Source organism: Misgurnus anguillicaudatus, chromosome 11 (genome assembly GCF_027580225.2).
Source record: "Misgurnus anguillicaudatus chromosome 11, ASM2758022v2, whole genome shotgun sequence".
Taxonomy (NCBI): domain Eukaryota; kingdom Metazoa; phylum Chordata; class Actinopteri; order Cypriniformes; family Cobitidae; genus Misgurnus; species Misgurnus anguillicaudatus.
The window spans coordinates 27508823-27530836 of NC_073347.2; the positions used below are offsets into that span (position 1 = coordinate 27508823).

Here is a 22014-nt window from a genome sequence, read left to right on the forward strand (position 1 = left end):
ATCATGACTCAACAAGCGGATATGCACTCACTACTGTGAAGCCAATGTGTGTGTGCACTCACCACGTGATCCCGTCGCTGGGTCTTGTGTGTGACTGAGGGAAATGGGACAAGGCAGGCTGTTCCTGGATCGGGTCACTGACTCAAGATGAGAGGCCCTTCCCAGCAGCGACGCTGCATCCAGCACCTCCCCCTCTTTTGCCTCCAGGTCTGACTTGGAAGTGGTAAGAGGTCTGGAACTTGCTGGCGCCCCCAAATGATGGGAGTCATTAAGGCAAGCAGTAGTGCTGCTGTCCAGACTCAACACTCGAGCGTGTGTTTTAGCGCTGCCTGTACTAGGAGTGCGACGTAAAGCTTTGCGTTTTCCCTTTTCTTTATCTCGCACTTTGTCTTTATCTTTCTGACTTGAGTTTTGCACACTGTGCATTTTGGCCCGAAGGGGGCCACGACGATCCTCAGGGGAAGGGCAAGAGTGGGGTGTGCTGGATGAAGAGTCTGTGCTGAGCTGGTGGGTGGAGTGCAGGCTGGAGGCACAACTAAGTTCGCTTTGATCGCTGGAGTCTTCTTCTCCTTTCACGAACACAGCAGAGCGAGGCTTTGCCATGCCGCGCCCACAACCATATTCCCGGTGCCTGCTGGCGTCAAAACTGCTTGCACGCTGCTTACCGTTACGTCGACGGCCATTACGGCTGGCGGTAGACGAGGAGGCGGCCCGGTGAACAAGACTGCCGGTTTTGCGTCGTGCTTTGTCTGGCTCAGCCTCCTTGTGCTGGTGAGCGATGCCACAAGAGACGTCAGCGCTAGTCCTTGACCCCGCCTCCAGAGTCCCCTCTCCCTTTTGGCCCTCTGTGATTGAGGAGTTGGGGGCATCAATGGAGGGCAGTTTAGTGGCAAGTTCATTGGCATGGGGGTTTTTATTAGCCTCCCCCGAGGCCACATTAGAGTTTCTTGGATCACTGTGTCCTGAAGTCACCTTCTCGTCACCAGACAGTGACAGGAGGCTCTCTACATGCGTAGAGCTGGTTTGCTCACTGTGTAGACTACTCAAGGTACTGTTAGTATCCCTGTCGGTTCCACTACAATAGCTTTCCGTGGAGCCGCTACTGCGTGTGCTTAAACTCCGTAAACTTTCCGCACTACACCCTCCTGCTCTCACCCGACGCCCCTGAACACTCTCTGACTGGTACAGCCCAGATCCCCCTTCCCCGGGACACTCCTCATCCCCAGTCTCCCGGGAAATGGACCGTGATATCCCACAGCGCTTTTTTTGAGAAGGCCTGTGGCATTCCGTTACTGATGTGCTGGGAGTTCCAGAGTCTGCCTGCTCGGAGCTCTCCGTCGCCCTCTGTGATTTGGAGGACTCCATCTCGCGTACAGGATCCAGTCCTCCCCTACGTGGTGGAGGATACAGGCTGAACTCAGGCAGAGAAGGATCTGGAAAAGCAGATCCAGCAGAGCTCGATGTGCGAGGCAATCCACGAGGACGAGACGACTCTTTCCGGAAAGATTGCGAGTGGGTGGAAAGATGGGCAGTAATTTCTGTATCACAAGAGGATAGTGATTGGCTAAAAGGGTGGGGGGTGGAGCCATACAGGTCTTGAGCCAGTGAGGTTGACGGCTGCATGGAGGCGAAAGAGTCATTGGACACGAGGCAGAACATCTTTGGGTCTGACATTAAATCTATAAAGGGAAAAAAGAACATTGTATAAGTGAAACAACAAATGGCTTACCTACCGTGGGTTCACACCAGCCGCGTTTGAGGCATCAAATTCGCATCTACTACGTCTAGTTTGCCGCTTTAACATTTTGAGTTTACTCGCTTCATTCACGCAGAAATTCACGTCATGGGAGGGGCTTCTGCTCGCTTCCTGTAATCACGTCACTACTAGAGCAAGCTCCTGATTGGTTAATGTGGCGCGTTTTTCCGCCAAAGTTCCAATTTTTTGTAACTCGCACGTTTGTCTCGGCAACGCTCAACTAGACGCACGAATGAGGCGCCTCATTCGCGCCGTGAGACCTCAACGCGACTTAACATTGAAATCATTCGCATTTGTAGCCTCTACTGCGGCTGGTCTGGACGCAGCATAACAGTTGCTTATTCAAACTCAGCGTGCATTTTAACATCAAAAGCAAGAAGCAAATTAAGTCACAGGACACAACAGTCACCCAAATGAGAACAGAAAGCAATGACTTTTAACAAAATAATCACAGTTTCCTGAACACTGATGAAGTGTAAAGAGCTTGTGCAGTCATAGGCCAAGCACAATTAGATCTACATTCTGCACACTATTCAACTTTCACAAAAAACACACTGTCCTTAAGGTCATTTACTTGTGTGCTTTAAAAAGTCTGGACCAGAGTGCAGTGCTGACATAACCGTTCGGTGTACTTTTTTTAACCAATGACTATTTCATCACTCACAAAAACCTTTTAAAGGGCAGACCAAAGTGTCCTACCAATTCTCATGTCAGGGAAGAGTTTCAGCTTTTTTTTCGAGGTTTTGTAATTTCCAGTTAAACAAAACCACAGTTGGACGGAAACTAAAAAACGAAAATGTACAGCCAAGTCTCATACTTGCTCAAAACTAAAATGTGATATGGCTTGTCTGTGACTTTGAGGAACTCAGATGCAACAGCCACTAAACGGCACCTCCGTCAAAAATATGATAATGATATTAACCGAATTTTCTCAGCATGTATTATATGTTCATCAAATACTTTGTCTTTAAATCCGCCATTTAGAAATACCACACTCTTGGTAAAATCCATTACTATAGAGTCTAATATAAAAATGCTAATTTACAAGAAAACATGTCAGACGCACTTAGAAGGTTTTGCTTCGGAGCTTCTCATATACAACTTAAATGGACACTCCACTTTTTTTTTAAATATGCTAATTTTTCAGCTCCCCTGGTGTTAAACATTTGATTTTTACAGTTTTGGAATCCATTCAGCTGATAGCCGGGTCTGGCAGTACCACTTTTAGCATAGCTTAGCATAATTCATTGAATCTGATTAGACCAATAGCATCACGCCAAAAAATAACCAAATTTTCTAGGCAGATATGGCTAGGAACTATACTCTCATTCTGGCACAATAATCAAGGACTTTGCTGTCGCAACATGGCTGCAGGAGGCGCAATGATATTACGCAGTGCCCGAAAATAGTCCCCTGCTATTGAAAGTTACTAAAGGGGACTATTTTCATCTGCTCTTATGAATCCATTCACACACAGTAAAAATGCAAGTCACATTATCATTACATTAAATTTTTCAGGTTTGCTCCAGAAGCTCCGTTGGTAGAGCATTGTGTTACCAATGCAAAGTTTATGGTTTTGTTTCCCAGGAAACACTCATAAGAGATTACGGAAAATACACAGAAAATGCATTCAGGATTAGTCCGGGGATCATTTGGTTTTGGTTCATTCACACTGCCAATGATTTTCCAGAATCTGTATGTGCATTAACACACATGCCGTAAAGATCCAGTAAAGACACGTGACGTAAAGTCCTGCTCTTGGAAGTTTTTTTGCATCGTCTGAAGTTTGCTTTTCTGGAGAAATTGCGAGCGTGCATGTTTGTTTATGATACAATCATAAAGGAGCATGAGCAACTCCCTGATTTCTGCTTCAGTCCAGTTTTTAGAAGTTTCTCTTTGTGAATGTTAATCTGCATATAAATTCCCCGTGTCATGACACGTATGTCCTTACTACGGCATTATTTCCGCCTTTTGTTCACACAGGACGCTTTCTGTAAATATGTACCTTTGAGGTACTAATATGAACTCTGTAGTTGCAATGGTGTACTTTTTGAAAGGTTCCTGCCCCAGTGACAGCCATGTTCAGTACCATTTCTTTTTACCATTGTTTTTCTGACAGTGTATAGTAGTAAATTAGGTTTTTGTTAGGGGTAAGATCAATACTAAACTTTCAGCAGTCTAATTTGCATTTCATTATATTTTGGTTGGTGTTATTTAAGATTCACAACTCTGACCCAAACTCAAACTGATGTCATCTGGAACATTTCCAACACCTGAAACACAGGTGGCAGTCACATTTTATTACTTATTTATTCGCTTAACTCATCCTTAAAACCTCTTTCTCGCTCTCAGCCCTGTGTTTGCAATACTGCAGACCTTTTAACACATCTCTGTCTGCGGCAAATCTCACCTCTCTCGTTGAGCTTACTTTTGATAACCATTTTATAACTGATTAACTATAATTGTTACTTTTTATGCTATAATGTAGCCTGACAAAGTGAAAAGGGTTTAGAGGCATATGCTGCTGTCTGTAAATTATGTTACACTGCAGTGCTGCTTATGTAAACTGTGTGAAACAGCTCTGATAGTTACCCAATGCAACGATTCAAATTCTTTAGAAGCAAATGATGAACTAAATGTGACCCTGGATGCCAAAACCAGTCAAAAGTCACAAGAATATATTTGTAGCAATTTCACTTCTGGCAAACCCAATAAATCCTAATGCTATATTTGAATGCATAAAAGCATAAATGAGGGAAGTTTTTTAGTTTTAATGTTTTACATTTTAGTCTGTACACAGATGCTTGAATTATTGGGATGCACCTAATGTTCGCCAACTCATTTGTCCGTAAATAGCAAATAATTGTGAAAACAAATACAATTTACAGGACAATAACATTTTTATGACGCGATCAAATAGCAGCCATTATAGAATAATGTGAATGTGTCCGAGAAAGATGCTCTTTTGCTATTTACAGCCGAATAGTTTCAGCTGCCGAACATTCTGTGCATGAATTAATTTAATATTATTTAATTTAATGCCATTTCAATGCATAATGACATAATCTGTCCGAATCAACTTTCAATTGTATACAAAATCAACATCATAAAATTACCTTATTTTGTGCTCCCAAAAAAAAGTTAGATTAGTAAAATCAGGGAGAGATGACAAAAATATTTTTTCACTTTTGGTTGAAACTGCACTATTGGGGACGTAACATGACCAGTTAGATTTATTATTAGTTATAACAGGGGTTTTCAAACTGTTAGTTGCACAGTGGGATAAGATGGGTCATGCAAAGTCGATGACTACAAGGATATTGACATGATGATATACTATAAGTTATTTCGATACTGCAATTAAACTTACATTTTATTTATAAAATAAGGAAAATAAAAACTATTCAATTATGAAAGTTAAAAATGTGCGTGCTCCTCATATTTACATTTTTAAATGTTGGTGGGTCCCGATATAGATTATACCCATTTAGGTGGGTCGCAAAATGTAAAGTTTGGGAGCCTCTGAGCTACAAGTCTGTCAGAAACCAGAAACAAGCAAACATAAGTTAAAAAAAACAATGTCTCACGTTTCACTGTGACTGCGCCACCGTGGGACGTTATCTGTAGAGAGACAGACAAAGAGAGAAAAACAGAAAGCGAGATCAATGACACAAGCTCTTACATTAGACCATTATGTCTGTCATTCCCGTCACTGCTACTAATTTAGCAAGTGGACAGTAATTAATTTAGTCTGAACCAGTTAGACTTTGTTTACAGTCAAGAGTTTCTACTCTATGATTTTAATTCAACCACTGGGACTGGGACCAACAGTATTATAATCCAAAACATATGTATATAACATCTTTGCTTATTACATATGTGACCCTGGACCACCAAACCAATATTAGGACAATATTTGGCCTAGATCCAACTACAATCTGGAATCTAATGGGTAAAAAAATTGAAATATTGAGAAAATTGCCTTGACAGTTGTCCAAATTAAGTCCTTAGCAACACATATTACTAACAATGAATACATTTTTATATATATTTATGGTCGGAAATGTACAAAATATCTTCATGGAACATGATCTTTACTTAATATCCTAATTTTGGCATTACATTTTTTTATCATTTTGACCCAAACAATGTTTTGTTGGGTTTGTCTAAAAATATACCCATGCTACTTATGACTGGTTTTGTGATCCAGTGTAACATATGCAGAAACATGCAGAATTCCCCAAATCAGTGCATTGATTGTATGCAACATAATGAAACAGAAGATTGCAAAAAGTGGCTGTAGTTAGAGAACAAATGTGTTTACATGCAAACACATAGACAGACCTGATGGCTAGAGTCCATCCCTACGTAAGAGTTTCGTGAACTGCAGTCGACCGGTGGCGTCTCCTCTCGTGGAAAATCAGACATCTCTATTCCACCTCCCGGATCCCTGCACACATACAAAAAAGGGTTTGGTTACCTAGCAACACACTAACTGAGGAACGGTCCCTCAGGGCTCCAGGATGTTAACAATGTCATTTATGACCAAACCCGCCCAAGAGCCCCAGCGGTTCAGGCGCCATCCAAGAGCCTTCATATCTAGTGTCTGATATGTGTTGGTCATTTAGCAGAGATCAATTTCATGAATGACTAATATTGGAAGCAAAAGCACTAACAGTGCGAAGAAAAAATAATTGTGGCCAGCCGCTTGAAACTAATGCCCGAGCGATGAAAAACCCACCTACCCACACTCACCTACCCACGCTTGCCTTTCTTCAGATCAGTAGGGTTACCATCACATAACATAATTAATATTCACGGACCAAGCTTGACATGCCAGTTTATGAGCTGAGAAGCAGACCGAATGTAGACTTCTGGGAATACTTGGGAATTCAGTTTTACTGTTCTTTGAATAAAGATTTAAAATTATGAGAGTGTATTTAAAGAGCCTCTAGCTTCCTTTTTATGATTTTACATTTCTTTGGGTGTATAAGTGCATGTTTGAACATGTTAAAGGAAAACACCACTGTTTTTCAATATTTGACTATGTTCTTACCTCAGCTTAGACTAATTAATACATACCTATCTTTTTTCGGTGCGTGCACTTGGTCTTTGTGCAGCGCGTTGTGAGTGTGTTAGCATTTGGCCTAGCCTCATTCATTCCTTAGGATCCAAACAGCGATGAATTTAGAAGCCACCAAACACTTCCAAGTTTTCCATATATAAAGACTGTTACATGAGTTGTTACATGAGTATGGTGTGCACAAAATAAAACGTGGCGGTTTTTTAAGCGGATAAAAAAATGAGAACTATATTGTATGGCGGAAGAGCACTTAGTTTGCAACACTTCGATCTTGGCGCGCAGTAGCATCATCACTCCTGACTACTCCCCCTCTTGTTCAAACTTCCGTCAATATTACTGCGCCTGAGATCTAAATTCATCCCTGTTGTTTGGATCCTAAGGAATGAATGGGGCTAGGCTAAATGCTAACACATTCACAACGCGCTATACAAAGATTAAGTGCACGCTTTGAAAAAAGATAGGTATGTATTCATTAGTCTAAATTGAGGTAAGAACATAGTAAAATATTGAAAAACGGTGGTGTTTTCCTTTAACGATCTGTAAAGTTACAAATCCCAAATTCTACAATGACGTGAGCTATGGTCTCCCACTGAAATCTCTGAAAACGAACGCAAGGATTGTAGGCAACCGTTCACTTCCGCAGCAAGTTGACATGGATTTGATGCACGTGATCATAATCCCGCCCACTTCTGACTCACAGCCTATAGGTAGTCTATTCTCATATTTTCATATTTAAAGAATTTACTACTTACTATTTAAATCATTAAATCAGCGCTTGTTTGTCGTTTCTATGATCACAAATGCAGACATGGTTTTATGCTTTAGTATCCTTACCTTACCAATCTGTTACAGCCTGCTCGCAAAGTTGCGGCGCTGGCAAAGTTGATTGATCAGATTGGTCATCGGCATTTTCTGGATCAGATTCATGCTCATATTTATAGTAAAGACGATATTATCTCCTGTTGGGAGGTGATCTTTCAAAATGGTAAGGAGCGTCACATATCCAGCACATGCTTGAGGTATTCGGCCAATCACAAAGCACTGGATAGCTGGCTAATTGGAGCACAGTGTGCTTTTCAGAACGATGAGCTTTGTAAAAATCAACGCGCTACAAAAAATCGGGGGATAGAGAAGCAAACAATAATAGTTTGTGAAAATACACAAAATGACATTCTTTGTTTTTAGCAACAAACCCGGGGCTCTTTAAGATTGTGTCTTGTGTCATTTATACTCTTACAACATTCGCTTGGTTAAAAACATCACATTACAAACAACAGGGCAGTGTAATGACATGACTGGTAGTGACATCATAACACTTCTTTAAAAGGTTTCCATTGTGTCATTTAACAGATACATGCAGGTCTGTGGGTGAAATAGGATAACATGAGCCTCCAAGCAGTAATGGCATATATTTTCCCAATGACTGCCGTCTTACCGCGCACTGACCCAGACAACCAGGAATGTCCCTACAGATGTGTACTATATGTGTGTTTGCCATTGTCACTGCTTCTCCATTTAAGAACCTCTCAGTTTCTCTTTCACATACAGATAAAAATTTATTAAAATAAGCCATATAATCTTAAAAATAAAGGTGCCCTCACAGTGATCCCATAGAAAAAACTTTGACTGAATGGTTCTTTGAGGAACCAAAAATGGTCCTTCTATGGCATCATAAAGCTCCCTTTATTTTTAAGAGTGTAAAGTTGTTGATGCTGGTAAAAACAGGTCACAAAACTGCTTGGTTCATAGTTTTAGGGAGTGCGTTTAACATGTTCTGACTTGGTCAGCAATGCTTGCACGCATAGATAATGTGCAACATCATGCAAACTTTTCACCTCTGAGAGTTTGCAGACTCTTTTTGGGTGATGAAGAAGGGCACAAGCGTAATATTCATCCATTTGTGAAGTTGCATTCGAGTTCTCCTGATGAACTCACCCGTTTCCCTCCTCCCTTTTATTCTCACTCAGTGGGTGATGAATGCATTCAGCATGACAGCAGATTAGCTCTTAAAAACACGTCTACCACTGAGCTATGGCTTTGAATCAGAACTTTACTGAGCTGAATAAAAAAATCTCTGACTAGACTCAAAACCTTCATGAACTGGGTAAGTGCATTTTCTGAGCTGATTTTTACCCTGGTATGTACTGAATCAGACTGTTTTGGTGTTGATTCAGATTCCTTTGCAGGTTCTTAGTCTTATCCGAAACCTTTCTTTAATTTATATCGAGTCCATACACACATGCCCATAAGTGATTCTTACCCAGGCCCATTTGAGTCTTCCTGACGGATGTTGGTACCCTCACGTTGACGCTCTGCGCCCTGACCCCCTTCACTCCCTTTGGCACGCAGCTCCACCACCTCCCCTTCATCCAGCGCAGTGTGCAGACGATAATTCACTGCCTTCAGCAGCCCAAACATACCGGCTATGACGCCGCAGTAGATACCCACAATCACCATGGTGGGGGGCAATGCCTACAAAAAAATAGAGATAAAATAAAGCAAATTTAATGGGTTTGAGTTTGAGATACAGTATATGAGGTGCTATATAAAGAGTGGATATATAGTATAAAAAACATCCACAAACAAAAACAAGTTTTTCTTATATGTTTTCAAAACACTGGGTTTTTTTAAAAAAATGCTCATGTTTCAACCCTATCACCATCCTTATGATTTATTTATATATCATATATAAATATAGAAACCTGCTATACCGAGTTACAGGGTTATGCAGAGAAGCAGTCATAATTCAGTCACAACCACAGGGCAGAAGTTATAAACAGCCTGGCACTGAACAAGCATCTGTGTCTTTTACAGAGATACACACTTGTCCTTATATCCACCACACACATATCCCTGATTCACATTCCCCCTTAAACGTCTGTAAAAATGCTGGGAGGGTCATAAATGGGTTGATTTTTTGGGAGGGTCATAAATGGGTTGATTTTTTGGGAGGGTCATAAATGGGTTGATTTTTTGGGAGGGTCATAAATGGGTTGATTTTGGGAGGGTCATAAATGGGTTGATTTTTGTTAATATGGCACTATAGGACTGTATGTGATGAGTTGAACTCAAACTCATAGGGGTGTTTTTCCGGACTTGGGTTAGGTTAAGCCAGGACTAGTCCTTAGGTAAAATAGGATATTTAAGTCATTTTAATTATGCATTTAAAAGCATAATTTATGAATAAACACTACTGGTGTGCATCTTGAGACACAACACTCACACTGATATATTTCAGAGCAAGTTGTTTTCCATCAAGACAACACTAATATTTACAGTAAAGGCAGGGTCAATGATCTCTGAAAGCCAATGTTGACATTTGAAATCACCTAAACAAACACGCCCCTACACCAATAGAGTCTGGACCTTCTGTTGATAGACCCGCCCCACACATACGCAACCCAGGCAACAATATTGTTTAGTACACACGCCCCTTACTGCTGATTGGCTACAATTGGACAAACTCCCTTTTCCAAAGTGTTTTTCAGATATCGTGCACTTCGCCTTTAAGTTAGTCTGGGACTAGGCTAAAGCCCTGTCTGGGAAACCGCCCCATAGTGATTTTAGATTGATAAGAACTTATCAATAGTATAAGTACACACACAAGCACAAGCTGTGCATTTAACACAGAATTGGAGCCTTGCATTTCAGAATCGATTTCAGGCAGCAGGGCTCCAGACTAACTTTTTTCACTAGGAGCACAGTGGCCCCCAACTGAAAATTTTAGGGGCACAACCAGAAAATATAGGGGCACACACCGTAAATCAACATGCTAACCAAATATTCACATTTCTACTTATTTCCCCTGTATTACTAATCAATACTTTCATGATAGATGCAGAAAGTACAATGTGCTGTTTCAAATTCAGTGTCATATCACAAAAAAAGGTCAAATTTACTGGTCGCACATGTGCGACTGGATGTAAAATTCAGTGGCACACTCTCAAAATTTGGGAAACAAAATGCATCACACCCATGCTTCACAGCCCTAGTGTCAGCTTTGTAATGGCATTGGATAGTGTCCCATTTTTAAATCAGCATCGAAGACGTATCCATCTGCTTATTTAATGTATTCCAAACTAAAGTTATGGGTTCTTGCAGAAAAACATTTATAAACTACAGCTCTACACGTTTTCACAAGAGAGTTGAGGTCAGGCTGGAGGATGACCTTTAACCTAGCGTTACAAAAACCAATCGCTTTGCCTCGGAAGACATTTAATAACCGTATAGATTAGTTTCTGATGGATGTGCTTTTTGGAGCTTTAAAAATTGGGGCACCATCTAATGCCATTATAGCAGAAAAGAGCCAAGATATTATTTTATATATCTCTGACTGTGTTTGGCTTAAAAAAGAGTCATATACACCTTAAATGGTCTGGGGATGAGTAAAATATGGGTTAATTTTCATTTTGGGGCGAACTATTCCTTTAAATAGACTGCAAACCAGATTTTTTTTACAAGGTTGGGCTTGTAGAGTGTCTGGTAAAGATGTGGCATCAATAAAAGGTTTGGACTAAAAGAATTTAGAAACATGTGGGTTCAGTTTATCCTGGAGTGTTTCATCTAAACACATCAGAAACCACTAGAGCCATTTTTGGATGTGGATGTTCAGGGAGTCAAAACAATTCACGTACAGTATGAATCCTGATGACTACTGACCATTGCAAAAAGGGGAGGCACAACAAAAGAAAACCCAGCCTGATGACATAGGATATAAACAATGATGCAACTACACTCATGATAGTCTGATCAAGACATTAAAAAAATAAACTAAACTGACACAACCATAAAACACAAACAGACCACCTAAGAAACACACAATGCCAAACATGACAGACAGAGCAACCTATAATAGAGTTAAAGGAGAGATGAAACGCGACAAGGATGTAACAGGAAAAGATATAGAGATTTACTATAGTAAAAGTGCAGTATGCTTTTTTGAAAGACTGACTGATAGCATTTGTATGACTTACTTTGTATTTTACTACAAACATCATGGATACATGGTTCTTGTAGAGAAACCATAGTAAATCTGTTTTTACTATATTTTTACTACAAATACCACAGCTAAACTATTGTAACTGTAACGAAAACACGGTGAATTTTCATAAGAGTCATGAATGACAGGGAGAAATTGAAGGTAATGAACAGATGGGGTGAAGGGATACATACATACAAAGGGAGCAGTGAGATGGACGCAAGAAAAGAGGAAGTATAAAGAGATGGAGAGACGGTTTGGATGGACCGACTGAGAGGACACACATGGATAGACACAGACAAATGGTTAGAAAGAAACGTGAAGATAACGGACAGCTGCGTCTCTCACCATGTAGAGCGTGAACGGGAGGCAGAGCAGCAGCAGCCACAGGTAAAGGTGAAGCGCGTTCACGAATGTGTTCTGGTGCGGGTCGTAGTACCATCCGCCAGTCACCGACGCCCACACGCCCTGCCGCAGGATCTGTAGGGTCTGCGACCCCATTTTTACCCCCCTGTCCCCTGTCTAGCCGTCTCGGAGTAGTACGCACGGCGCTGGCCTTTCGAGCCCCGTCGCAGCCATCTTCTTCTCTGCGGTCCTCCAGCACTGCGCTTCCCGTCCCGTCGTGCCCCGCGCGCCTCCGTTGTTTGCGTGCAGTTCGAGTACAGAGCGGCGTTGCGCGCGAGGGACAAACGCGTTGTTTTGTAGCGCTCCCGTGCGGCGAAAAGCGAGCATCAACAAAGAAAAACATCTGGGACGATGCGCTGTGATTTTATATTAAAAAAACTACAAAATTAAAAATTACCTAACAGCTGTTTTATTATTTAGGAATAAACCTAATTTAAAGGTAAAATATAAGATATATCGATAATATTTGTTTTACCAACATTTTTTTTCTGTTGTCCCATCGTTATGAGCGCATAGCCTACTGTTAATTCCTCCCAGGTGGAATAAAGTGGGTCAAGGCTGGTTGTATTTGGGTTGTAATTGTTGGGAGTATAAAACAATTTCTATTAAAAATGTGCTGCCTAAAACACTTTTTTACTACAGAGCGCTAATGGATTTGTGAATCAGCGAAAAAGAAGCGCTTCTGAATATGGTCGTTAGAGGGCGCTGCGCACTATCAACACAAACATCCTTTTAAACAACCAGAATGCCAAGAACAAGTTTTGAACAATTAATGGAGTAATACAAAGGTATACAAAGACTGAAATTTAATAATTAGTTAAATGGCTGTACAAAATATGCATGAAAACAAAATCATGCAATCAAGATCACTGACAGCATTAATTCTCACTCTGTATGTCAGCCTGTAAGAGTCAATGGCACAATAAACACGGTAACAGTGAAATAAAGACAATAAAATACAGAACATTGTTTTCCCTTATTACAAAAATGAGTATAAAGAATATTTATATACAGTAACACAGTCCTGAGGCATGTTTGTTTGTTTTATACAGCACTCCAATATTGAATCAAGGTCGTAGACAACCTCATACTGAGGCTAAATCGGGTAAGCCAGCATGAATGTTTATATCACTGCAGGCGAGCACGTTTCTCAGGTGGTGGTTTGTTGGGCGTAGGCGGGGCTGGCCTGGCAGGTCCAGGTGGGGCTGGAGGTTTCGTCTCCTTCTCTTCTTGTGGCTTTACGGTCTCGGGTGGTACCTCTGGCTCTTTCTTTACCTCCACTATTGGGAAAAAGTTTTAAAAAAGCCTGTTAGTGAATTCTTATTGTTTACAACAACTGTTCGTGCCTTAAAGGATAACACCACCGTTTTTCATTATTTTGTGCCACCATACTCGTGTCACTACGCATGTAACAGTCTTTAAATAGGGAAAACATGGAAGTGTTTGGTGGCTTTTAAATTCATCCCTATTTGGATCCTAAGGAATGAATGGTGCTAGGCTAAATGCTAGCACATTCACGAGGCGTTGTGCAAAGATGAAGTGCACGCATTGAAAAAAGAAAGGTACTATGTATTAATTTGTCTAAGTTGAGGTAAGAACATAATAAAATATTAAAAACTGTGGTGTTTTCCTTTTGCTTCCCTAACTAATTACAGGTTTTATATATATTTTTAAATACATTTTACAAATTACATTTTATTGCCCTCCAGGTTGTCCTTTTTGTCAGGCAAAATGTCAGCCGTTATATTTATAGTATGCATTTATATCATGTTTATTTATTTATGCTACAGCAAAAAAGTTCATTATCTCGAAATATATCTGGTGCAATATGATACTTACTAGACCATAAACCAAAAATATTTAATACCCATTACAGTTCAATTATAGTAGCTTCAAAATCCTAACATGTTATGTTGTTGCAATATTAAGATATCATCATCATACTGTTTCTACATTTAAGGAACACTTAATTAAGAAACTTAATGTTGGACTGTGCAAAGGTGTTTTTGTACCTGGGACAGGCTTCTCTCCTGGTTTTTGCTGAAACAGAGAGATACCAAATCATTGAGAATTAAACCAGAATTTGTAGCTCTGATACAAGCACTTTATTCTGAAAGAACATTCAGAAAACAGTTAGAAATGTTTATTGTGTGCTAGTGATACCTGATAGAAAGTCGGAGGAAATTTATTGCGTAGGTCCAATAGCAGTGTGTCAACTCTCTGCCTCTGGAACAAAGAACTGGGCTCTTCCTTCCGTTTTGATTTAGGCTTTACCCTCTCTATTACCACACATACAACACAAAAAAAATTAAAATCTCAGGTAATACTGTTCTTGTTAAAAAAAAAATTCCCACTGCTGTATGTGTGTCTGTTTACCTTTCTCTTCCTGGTCTTTAAATTGCCACCAGTAGCCTTTGGATGGGTGATACCTGCAGAAGGACATTGCTTCATCAAATGCTGACTGGATCCCATGAACCGCTGAGAGCTAAGACACATAAACATAAAATATTAAAGTTCTGAAAGTTTGTTTAGGAGGGTGCATTAAGGTCAGTGTGCACAAGTTATGAATGTACCAATCTGGAACTGATGACTGATCCTAGATCAGGTGCCTGATACACCACTCCAGCTATGATGTAGTAGTCAGCAAGGGGGATCACTGCAAAGAAGAAAAATACTAAAACAGACCATTTCAACGATTTCCTTTCCACTTTTAAATTTAACATAAATTTAAAATATAAAGTAATCCAAAAAAGTTTATTTAACCAAGTTCGGGAGAAGCACGGCCATGTAATCCAACCAATCAGCGTGAAGAGGTCTCTATATATGGCCGTTTTTTGCAGCATTCCTCCTCCACCCCATCACCTAACTCTCTGCTGGTACATCTATCCCAGTTAAAGAGGGGGAAAGAGCCCTCCCCTTGGAAAGCACGGCAATAGGCTTCGTCTAATTACATGTCAACGCGAACTGGTGAATGTATGTAAATCAAAATCCAAAAAACTGCCTGCTCCATTACGGTTTTTATACCTGATTCAACCAATGTTTCATGTCATACTGTAGACATACAACAAAAGCAACACAAGCAGTTAAAACTGAACAGCTGTGTGTCAGTGCAGTAACTCACCTTGTGTTGGTGACTGTCTCTGCTGTTTTCTAATGATGTACAGAATTGGCTCCTGAGCGTGAAGCAAAATATATTCCACACCAACCATCTGACTACACACACAAGACAGCAAATTGGTCACATAAACATCACATACTTTTCCTGTTAAGTCAGCAAGCTCTGCTGTATGATCTTAATCGATTAAGAAATTAAACAAAGGTTTCTAAAGGTTAACGTGCTTACTTGAGGTGATCCAGTGTTAATCTCTGCATCTTCACCACCTCGTTATTGCAGGTGCGATCATAGAAAGGGTTACTCCTCTCAGAAAAATACTCCAGCACATTGCTGGGGTTCAGGATGGGCACCCAGCCACTGTCTACCCACGAGATCCCCAGCAAGTTATCTGTCATATACAACAAAAAAACAAAGCCGGTTCAGACGAACTGTATATGCTAATCATGTGCAAGATATAGAAATATAACAAACACAAGGAACACTGAAGACTTGCGCCTTCTCATACAAGCAACAACAACACCGTTAAGCAGAAATATTGAGTTACATTATTTTATTTAAAAAAAGCGAAAGGCATTCTTCGTTAACAACGCCAGTACAACACTCCAATAATAATTAATATTAATACATTTGTGAAATCTGGGATAAAATACCGACCGACCGACGCCATCTTCGAGAACAGGCGCGGGATGATGGCGTAACTACCGTCGAACGTCTATGACGTTTCTTTCATGTATGTTTATTTTTTTTTTTGAGTTCTCACAAGAAAAACAATAGAAATTTGTGTTATATACCTAATTTTTTAATTGTTACTAGCTAAGTTTTATATTAATCGGAATAAATTTTCTCATCAAAAACACAAATTTATTATTTTTGAAAAGGAAATACAAATACATCAAAGCGCTTTCATCTTCCAAAAATACCAAAGCTATTAAGACATTAAACTGTGCTCCATCCTTAACTGTTTTTGTTAAATATCCTTATCTACCCGTCTTTTTTTTTCTTTTTCTCATTATTGTAATATTTGAATATACAAATGTTTAATTCCTGCATGTAAATCGCTGTATATTTTATTTTAATTTAATGTATTGTATTTCGAAACACCGCAATAAACAAATCCAAATAAAAAGTGTGCATCGTTTGATTTGTTTGTTTGTTTAACTTTATTATTCCTTATTATAAAGTTACTTCTGAAGTCTATGTCTTTCCGTTTATGATAATATATTCAATTGTTTACTTTAGATTTTTAGTGTAGTTAGCTTTAAATGACAATTATATTTTTAAAACACCTATTCACACGATTCATTAATACAATCAGGGGCCTTAAAAATATTTTTTTAGATAATATTATTTTAGATGGGACAAATCTCCCCGCAGGAATATTATTCAAGAATATATCATGTGGAACATACCGTTCCAAAACACATGACCCTGCAAAACAAAATAGGTTAATTTGCATAGAAAAACCAAAGGAACATTAGACACATAAAAATGAGCTATACAGTCAGTCAAATCCAAATGCCACAAAACTTTCCCATTCACATTATGTCGGACAATTTATTGAAAAACTGGTCAAAGCAAAATTCCCCACCCGGCACGATTTACCGCAATCACGACACACCCAGACACTGGCCCTGTACTCACACACACACACGCAGGCACGCACGCACGCACGCACACACACACACACACACACACACACACACACACACACCTGTGGAAAAATATTTCCCACAAAAAATATTTCAATTGATTTGTTTAAAGTGGATTACAATGCAGTGTGAGGGCAGCAATGGGCATAATGAAAGAGAGAACTCTGAGTCTTCTAAACCAAGGGAGGATCAAAAGGATGGAGAAGTGTATTTAATAGTCTCACAGCTGCTGTCTTTTCAGTTTTGTATTCCGTTGGCAGAAAACACGTCACACGAAATAATCATTTGAGCAAGTTAAATGCATTTGTTAACGCCTGAGTTGCGCTCAGCTGGATTTCAATGGGAACGGGACTTCGCGCAAGGGGCTGACAGACGCTTCTCGCGCTCCATTCGTGATGACCGCATTTCTTAAGTTCAGCGCAAGCGCGCTCGCGCCTTGAAGCTCGCTCACTCCCGTTTGAGTCATTCGGTAAGACCAGGACGTGTCGAGCACTGTCAGTGGAGAAGAGTGGGTGTAAAAAAAGGGAAATTTCACAGTGTTGTGTGAACCATCGGGGAATCCATCTTTAAAAAGCATCTGTGAAGACCTCCGCTGTCGGAACAACAGCTCCCCCGCTCATCAAGACGTTATACGGGCACGGACGGGGGTTTTAGAAAAACTGCACCCCGATAGTTCATCACTGTGATGAGTGTGGAACAGGGTAGATTTGAGGCAATGATCCGTAAGGCAAACATCGCTACGAGCAGCTCAATTTCCACCGGTTCGTCACCATGCGTCACGCAGCCTCACGGTGGACGGAGCCGTGGAGACGGGCGCTACCAGCAGCACGCGCCTCTTCAGAACGTTACGGTAGTGAAAAGCCAAAACGAGCCCGCGGAACTGGTCAAACGGGCCCTGGACTTCAAGACGGAAGGTACGCAGTGCTACAAGGATAAGAAATACCGCGAGGCCATCGGGAAGTACCACCGCGCGCTGCTTGAAATGAAGGGTCTCTGTCGCGTGCTGGGGGACCCGGACACCAGCAAGTCTCCGTCCACCGTCCTGACCAGCATCAGTAAGTCCAACCTTACGGACGAGCAGAAAGGTGCGGTGGAGAACGCGGAGCTGGAATGCTACAACAGCCTGGCAGGTACTGAAGTACATAGTTTATCATCAAAACGTTTTCGCTATGCATCTCACCTGTTAAAACAGGGTAGACATTGAAGGGGGTTTCCCCAAATAATCTAATTAGTGATCGACCTATATGGGCTTTTCAGTGGTAGATTCTTAAACTATTCCATTAGCCACTCCTAAATATATGTGACTTTAAATATAAAAAGTAAGCAGTGGGATTATGAATGTCTATGAATGCACGCAGAATGACGTCATGGATCATGCCATGGGTTGTTACAGCATGACTTAGATTATGATGCCTCACAGACTGCATACTTTATAGTCATGTACAACATCAGATATCATAACCAGAAACCTAAAATATGAATGTCATTACCATAATGTATTATGTGTGTGTGTAGCCTGTCTGTTGCAGATGGAGCTTGTGAATTACGAACGAGTTAAAGAATACTGTCTGAAGGTTTTAAGAAAGGAGGGGGAGAACTTTAAAGCCCTGTATCGCTCTGGTGTGGCGTATTATCACTTAGGAGACTACAACAAAGCCCTGCACTACCTAAAGGAGTCACACAAACAACAGCCTACAGGTCAGTCAACTTAAACATTTAGTGCCACCTAACAGACCATTAGTAATGCAAATGTCATGGGTTCAATTTGGAAAAAGCATCTTTTCACAATCTGAAATGCTATACTGTACTTCTATGTAATCATAAAACCAATGAGATTCCTCGGTCACTACACATCCTGTCTGCATTTACTGTGCTTAAACAGCTGTTTCCCATTTGTGTTTTTGTGGGACAGACACAAATGTCATCCGCTACATTCAGCTCACGGAAATGAAAATTCGCCGAAATGCCCAGAGAGAGAAATCTGAAGTTCCATAAACAGCTCATGCTTTAATAGCTTTCCACTGCGGACACCCCACACTCCCCTCATCGCACTCTCTGTGGACGAGGTTTGGTATTTCATGGGAGTCTTTATTCCAGAGTCAACACACCTGTGTCAGCTGACGTCCTTTCAGAAACCTCTCACTTACACTGAAGAGCTGAATCAGGTGTGCTGGAGGAGACCATGAAGACCAGGGATGGAGACCAGGGATATCATTTGCATATGCTTTTTAAAGAAGTGATTATTTGCGATATCAAAAGCTTTACTTTTATTCACTGTATTTCATTGCTGGCCATTGTGGTCTGAAGATGTGCTCCACAGAACACAAGCAGATTATTTAGTGGCTATGGTTTGCATAGTGTTCTTGCTGTTTTTCTTTTATTAACTTATCGTTTTCAGACCGTTGCAACTGTTTTTCATCAGAAATTCTGAATTAGAGATTCAGAAACTGCCAGCTTGTGAACAGATGTCATTTCAATTTTTTATATATACATGAAGCTGCTTCATTTGAAGTGCAATTAAGTGTCACTACCAGTGAAAATGATGCCAACAACGATTATATAAAACCTGCACATTACTTAACACCCACATTCGCATCGCAGTGGATGCAAAGATCGGACGCGCAAAACATGTACGCACACACACACACACACACACACACACACACACACACACACACACACACACACACACACACACACACACACACACACACACACACACACACACACACACACAGTGGTGCTAAGGTTTGTGCATGTGAATCGTAGTGTCACACACTAAACAAAGCATGTAGGAGTAAATAAACTGTGATCATTGTTATATTTGGGACTCTGGAGTGTTTGTTTTTTGTTTGTGCTGATTTTTGATGGTGAGGAGTGAAGACTTTAATTTGGTAATTGTAACTGGGTTATCACAAATGTAAAAAATCGCAGGTTTTATCAGAGTATGGACTTGAACATTTTAGCTCGCAGTACTCAACTTGTTATTGGTTTCTACTTGCAGCCAAGCTGCAGGATTGGACAAAATAGTGCTCCATTATGGTTGCTATGGTGAGATTCCATGGAAATCATCCTTGGAGACAGATGGGATTGGTGTCCTAGACATGCTGGCTTTAAAGCAGCTAGACACAAGTGTGTGCAACTGAGAAATGAAAGCCTAAACTGTTAAACACTGAGGGAATGTACACTTTAAAAAAATTGCTGTACACTGTAAAAAAAAATTCCGTAGAAATGACAGTGCAGCTGGTTGCGGGTAACTTACCGTAGATTTAAATGTATGTTATTAACTGGAAACATTTTGTTCAAGTTAAATGAACATTAAACATTTATAAGTCTTTAAATAACAGCATCAAGCAAAGTATTCTGGGAAATAAAATCTGAAGCAAAACACAGAAAAAGGTTGATGATGATTTCTGGTTCCCAGAATGTTTGCATGATGCTGTTATTGTATAGTTTTATTCTGTAAACATAAAGACTTGTTAATATTTACAATTTATTTAACTTTGAACAAACTCTTGCCAGTAAATACCATAAATTTAAATCTACGGTAAGTTACCGGCAACCAGCTGCAAGTAACAGTAATTTCTACGGAATTTGTTTACAGTGTAGGTATGCAGCTGTTTCCAGTTACTAACTGTAGATTTAAATTTATATTATTCACTGGCAACAATTTGTTTGATGGTAAATGAAAATTAGACATTAAACAGAATACATCTTTACAGAACATAACAGCCTCATGCACAGCATTCTGGGAACCAGAAATCCTCATCAACCGTTTCTGTTTATTACTTCAGATTTTGGTTCCCAGAATGCTTTGCATAAGCCTGCTATTTTAGGTTTATTCTGTAAAGATAAAGACCTGTTAATGTTTAATGTTCATTTACCATCGAACAAACTGTTGCCAGTGAATAACATAAATATAAATCTACAGTAAGTTACTGGCAAACAGCTGTTAGTAATACTGTAATTTCTACAGACATTTTTAACAGTATAGGCATTTACTTTTGTTAGGATGGAGTAACATGGTCCACATCTTAACAATACAACCTACAAATACAAAATTGTCATGATTGGATTAGACATTAGGAATATTTGCATGTTATTTCCTAGAGTTTTGTACTCTGTGCAAGTACGCTCAGTCACAAAACACCAAATTTCAGCATTTCAGGGCTTTAATTGAGCTTTTATACAAGTCTAATGTGCTCAGGAGCAAGTACAAATTTTATAGCAGCAGCTTTTGAACCCCGAACACAGATCTTCAAGACAGCAGTCACTGTGCCAGCATAAATGAATGACAATGGATGCTCTTGTCATTGGCTACACATTTCTTTAAGTTAGTAGAAGAAAACTACACCTCTCTTCCACAACCAATAGTAAAAGGGAGTTTTTGATCCTCAGCCAACACTGCAGAAAGTTCAGACATGACAAATAGTTCACCCAAAGATAAAGATTGTATCATCGACTCACCTTCATGTTGTTCAAAACCTGTATGACTTACTTTCTTCAGGGAGACACCCAAAGTATTATTCTCAAAACTCAGACTTTCTAAGCAATTCAAGTAGGATGCAAAAGCATCATAAAAGTAGTCCATAGGACTTGTGCACATATATTCTTCCGTGTGCTAAGTCTTCTGAAGCCATACAACAGATTTTTATAAGAAACTAAAATGTATATAATGACAGAATTTTCAATTTTGGGTGAACTATTTCTTTAAGTGACAGAAAATGTAATACAGACACAAGCAGATGTGTTTGTTTTGGCTCTAGAGGAACTTTTGCCTTCACTGAGATAAAAGACTTAGGTTTTGAGAGACACAGCAGACAACAAATCTACACCTCAATCTAGACAGGTGAGCGTAGGCAAAAGAATGTTCAGTTCTGCGTGTCTGAGCATGTTCAGAAAACACTTCTCAGTTTCATCATAAAATTACAAAAAAGTAACATGAAAAATACAAAAATAACTTAAAAAATAAATAAATAAATACATTCAGTAGTGAATGAATGTGTACATGAAAATGTGTAACAAATA

The 22014-nt window shown here is 39.9% G+C and overlaps 3 protein-coding genes across 4 annotated transcripts in view; 1 reads left to right on the plus strand and 2 right to left on the minus strand.

The window, feature by feature from the left end:
* pcnx1 (pecanex 1) overlaps nt 1-12446 on the minus strand; it is a 35600-nt gene extending 23154 nt beyond the window's left edge. The window contains exons 1-5 of one of the 2 annotated variants that reach the window (XM_055169496.2): nt 12166-12443; nt 9100-9311; nt 6101-6206; nt 5344-5377; nt 63-1679 (exon numbers count right to left, since the gene is read on the minus strand). In XM_055169496.2, coding sequence (XP_055025471.2) covers nt 63-1679; nt 5344-5377; nt 6101-6206; nt 9100-9311; nt 12166-12318 — 2122 coding nt within the window. In that variant the 5' untranslated portion in view covers nt 12319-12443. Of the gene's footprint in view, nt 1-62; nt 1680-5343; nt 5378-6100; nt 6207-9099; nt 9312-12165 lie in introns of both variants that reach the window. The other variant, XM_073873446.1, reaches the window with a different exon arrangement.
* A 567-nt stretch (nt 12447-13013) lies between these two features.
* On the minus strand, nt 13014-16061 carry med6 (mediator complex subunit 6). The gene is made up of 8 exons (XM_055169497.2): nt 15992-16061; nt 15566-15725; nt 15344-15435; nt 14796-14878; nt 14599-14707; nt 14386-14501; nt 14235-14262; nt 13014-13502 (listed from the first exon to the last, which is right to left on the minus strand). Exons 1-8 carry the CDS (start codon nt 16002-16004, stop codon nt 13351-13353), a joined length of 753 nt encoding a protein of 250 aa, XP_055025472.1. The 5' UTR covers nt 16005-16061; the 3' UTR covers nt 13014-13350.
* Nucleotides 16062-17100: 1039 nt separating this feature from the next.
* Nucleotides 17101-19811, plus strand: LOC129415506 (tetratricopeptide repeat protein 9A). Its single transcript, XM_055169499.2, has 3 exons — nt 17101-18116; nt 18502-18684; nt 18899-19811. The coding sequence occupies exons 1-3, from the start codon at nt 17672-17674 to the stop codon at nt 18979-18981; spliced, it is 711 nt and encodes a 236-aa protein (XP_055025474.1). The 5' UTR covers nt 17101-17671; the 3' UTR covers nt 18982-19811.
* Nucleotides 19812-22014: the final 2203 nt, after the last annotated feature.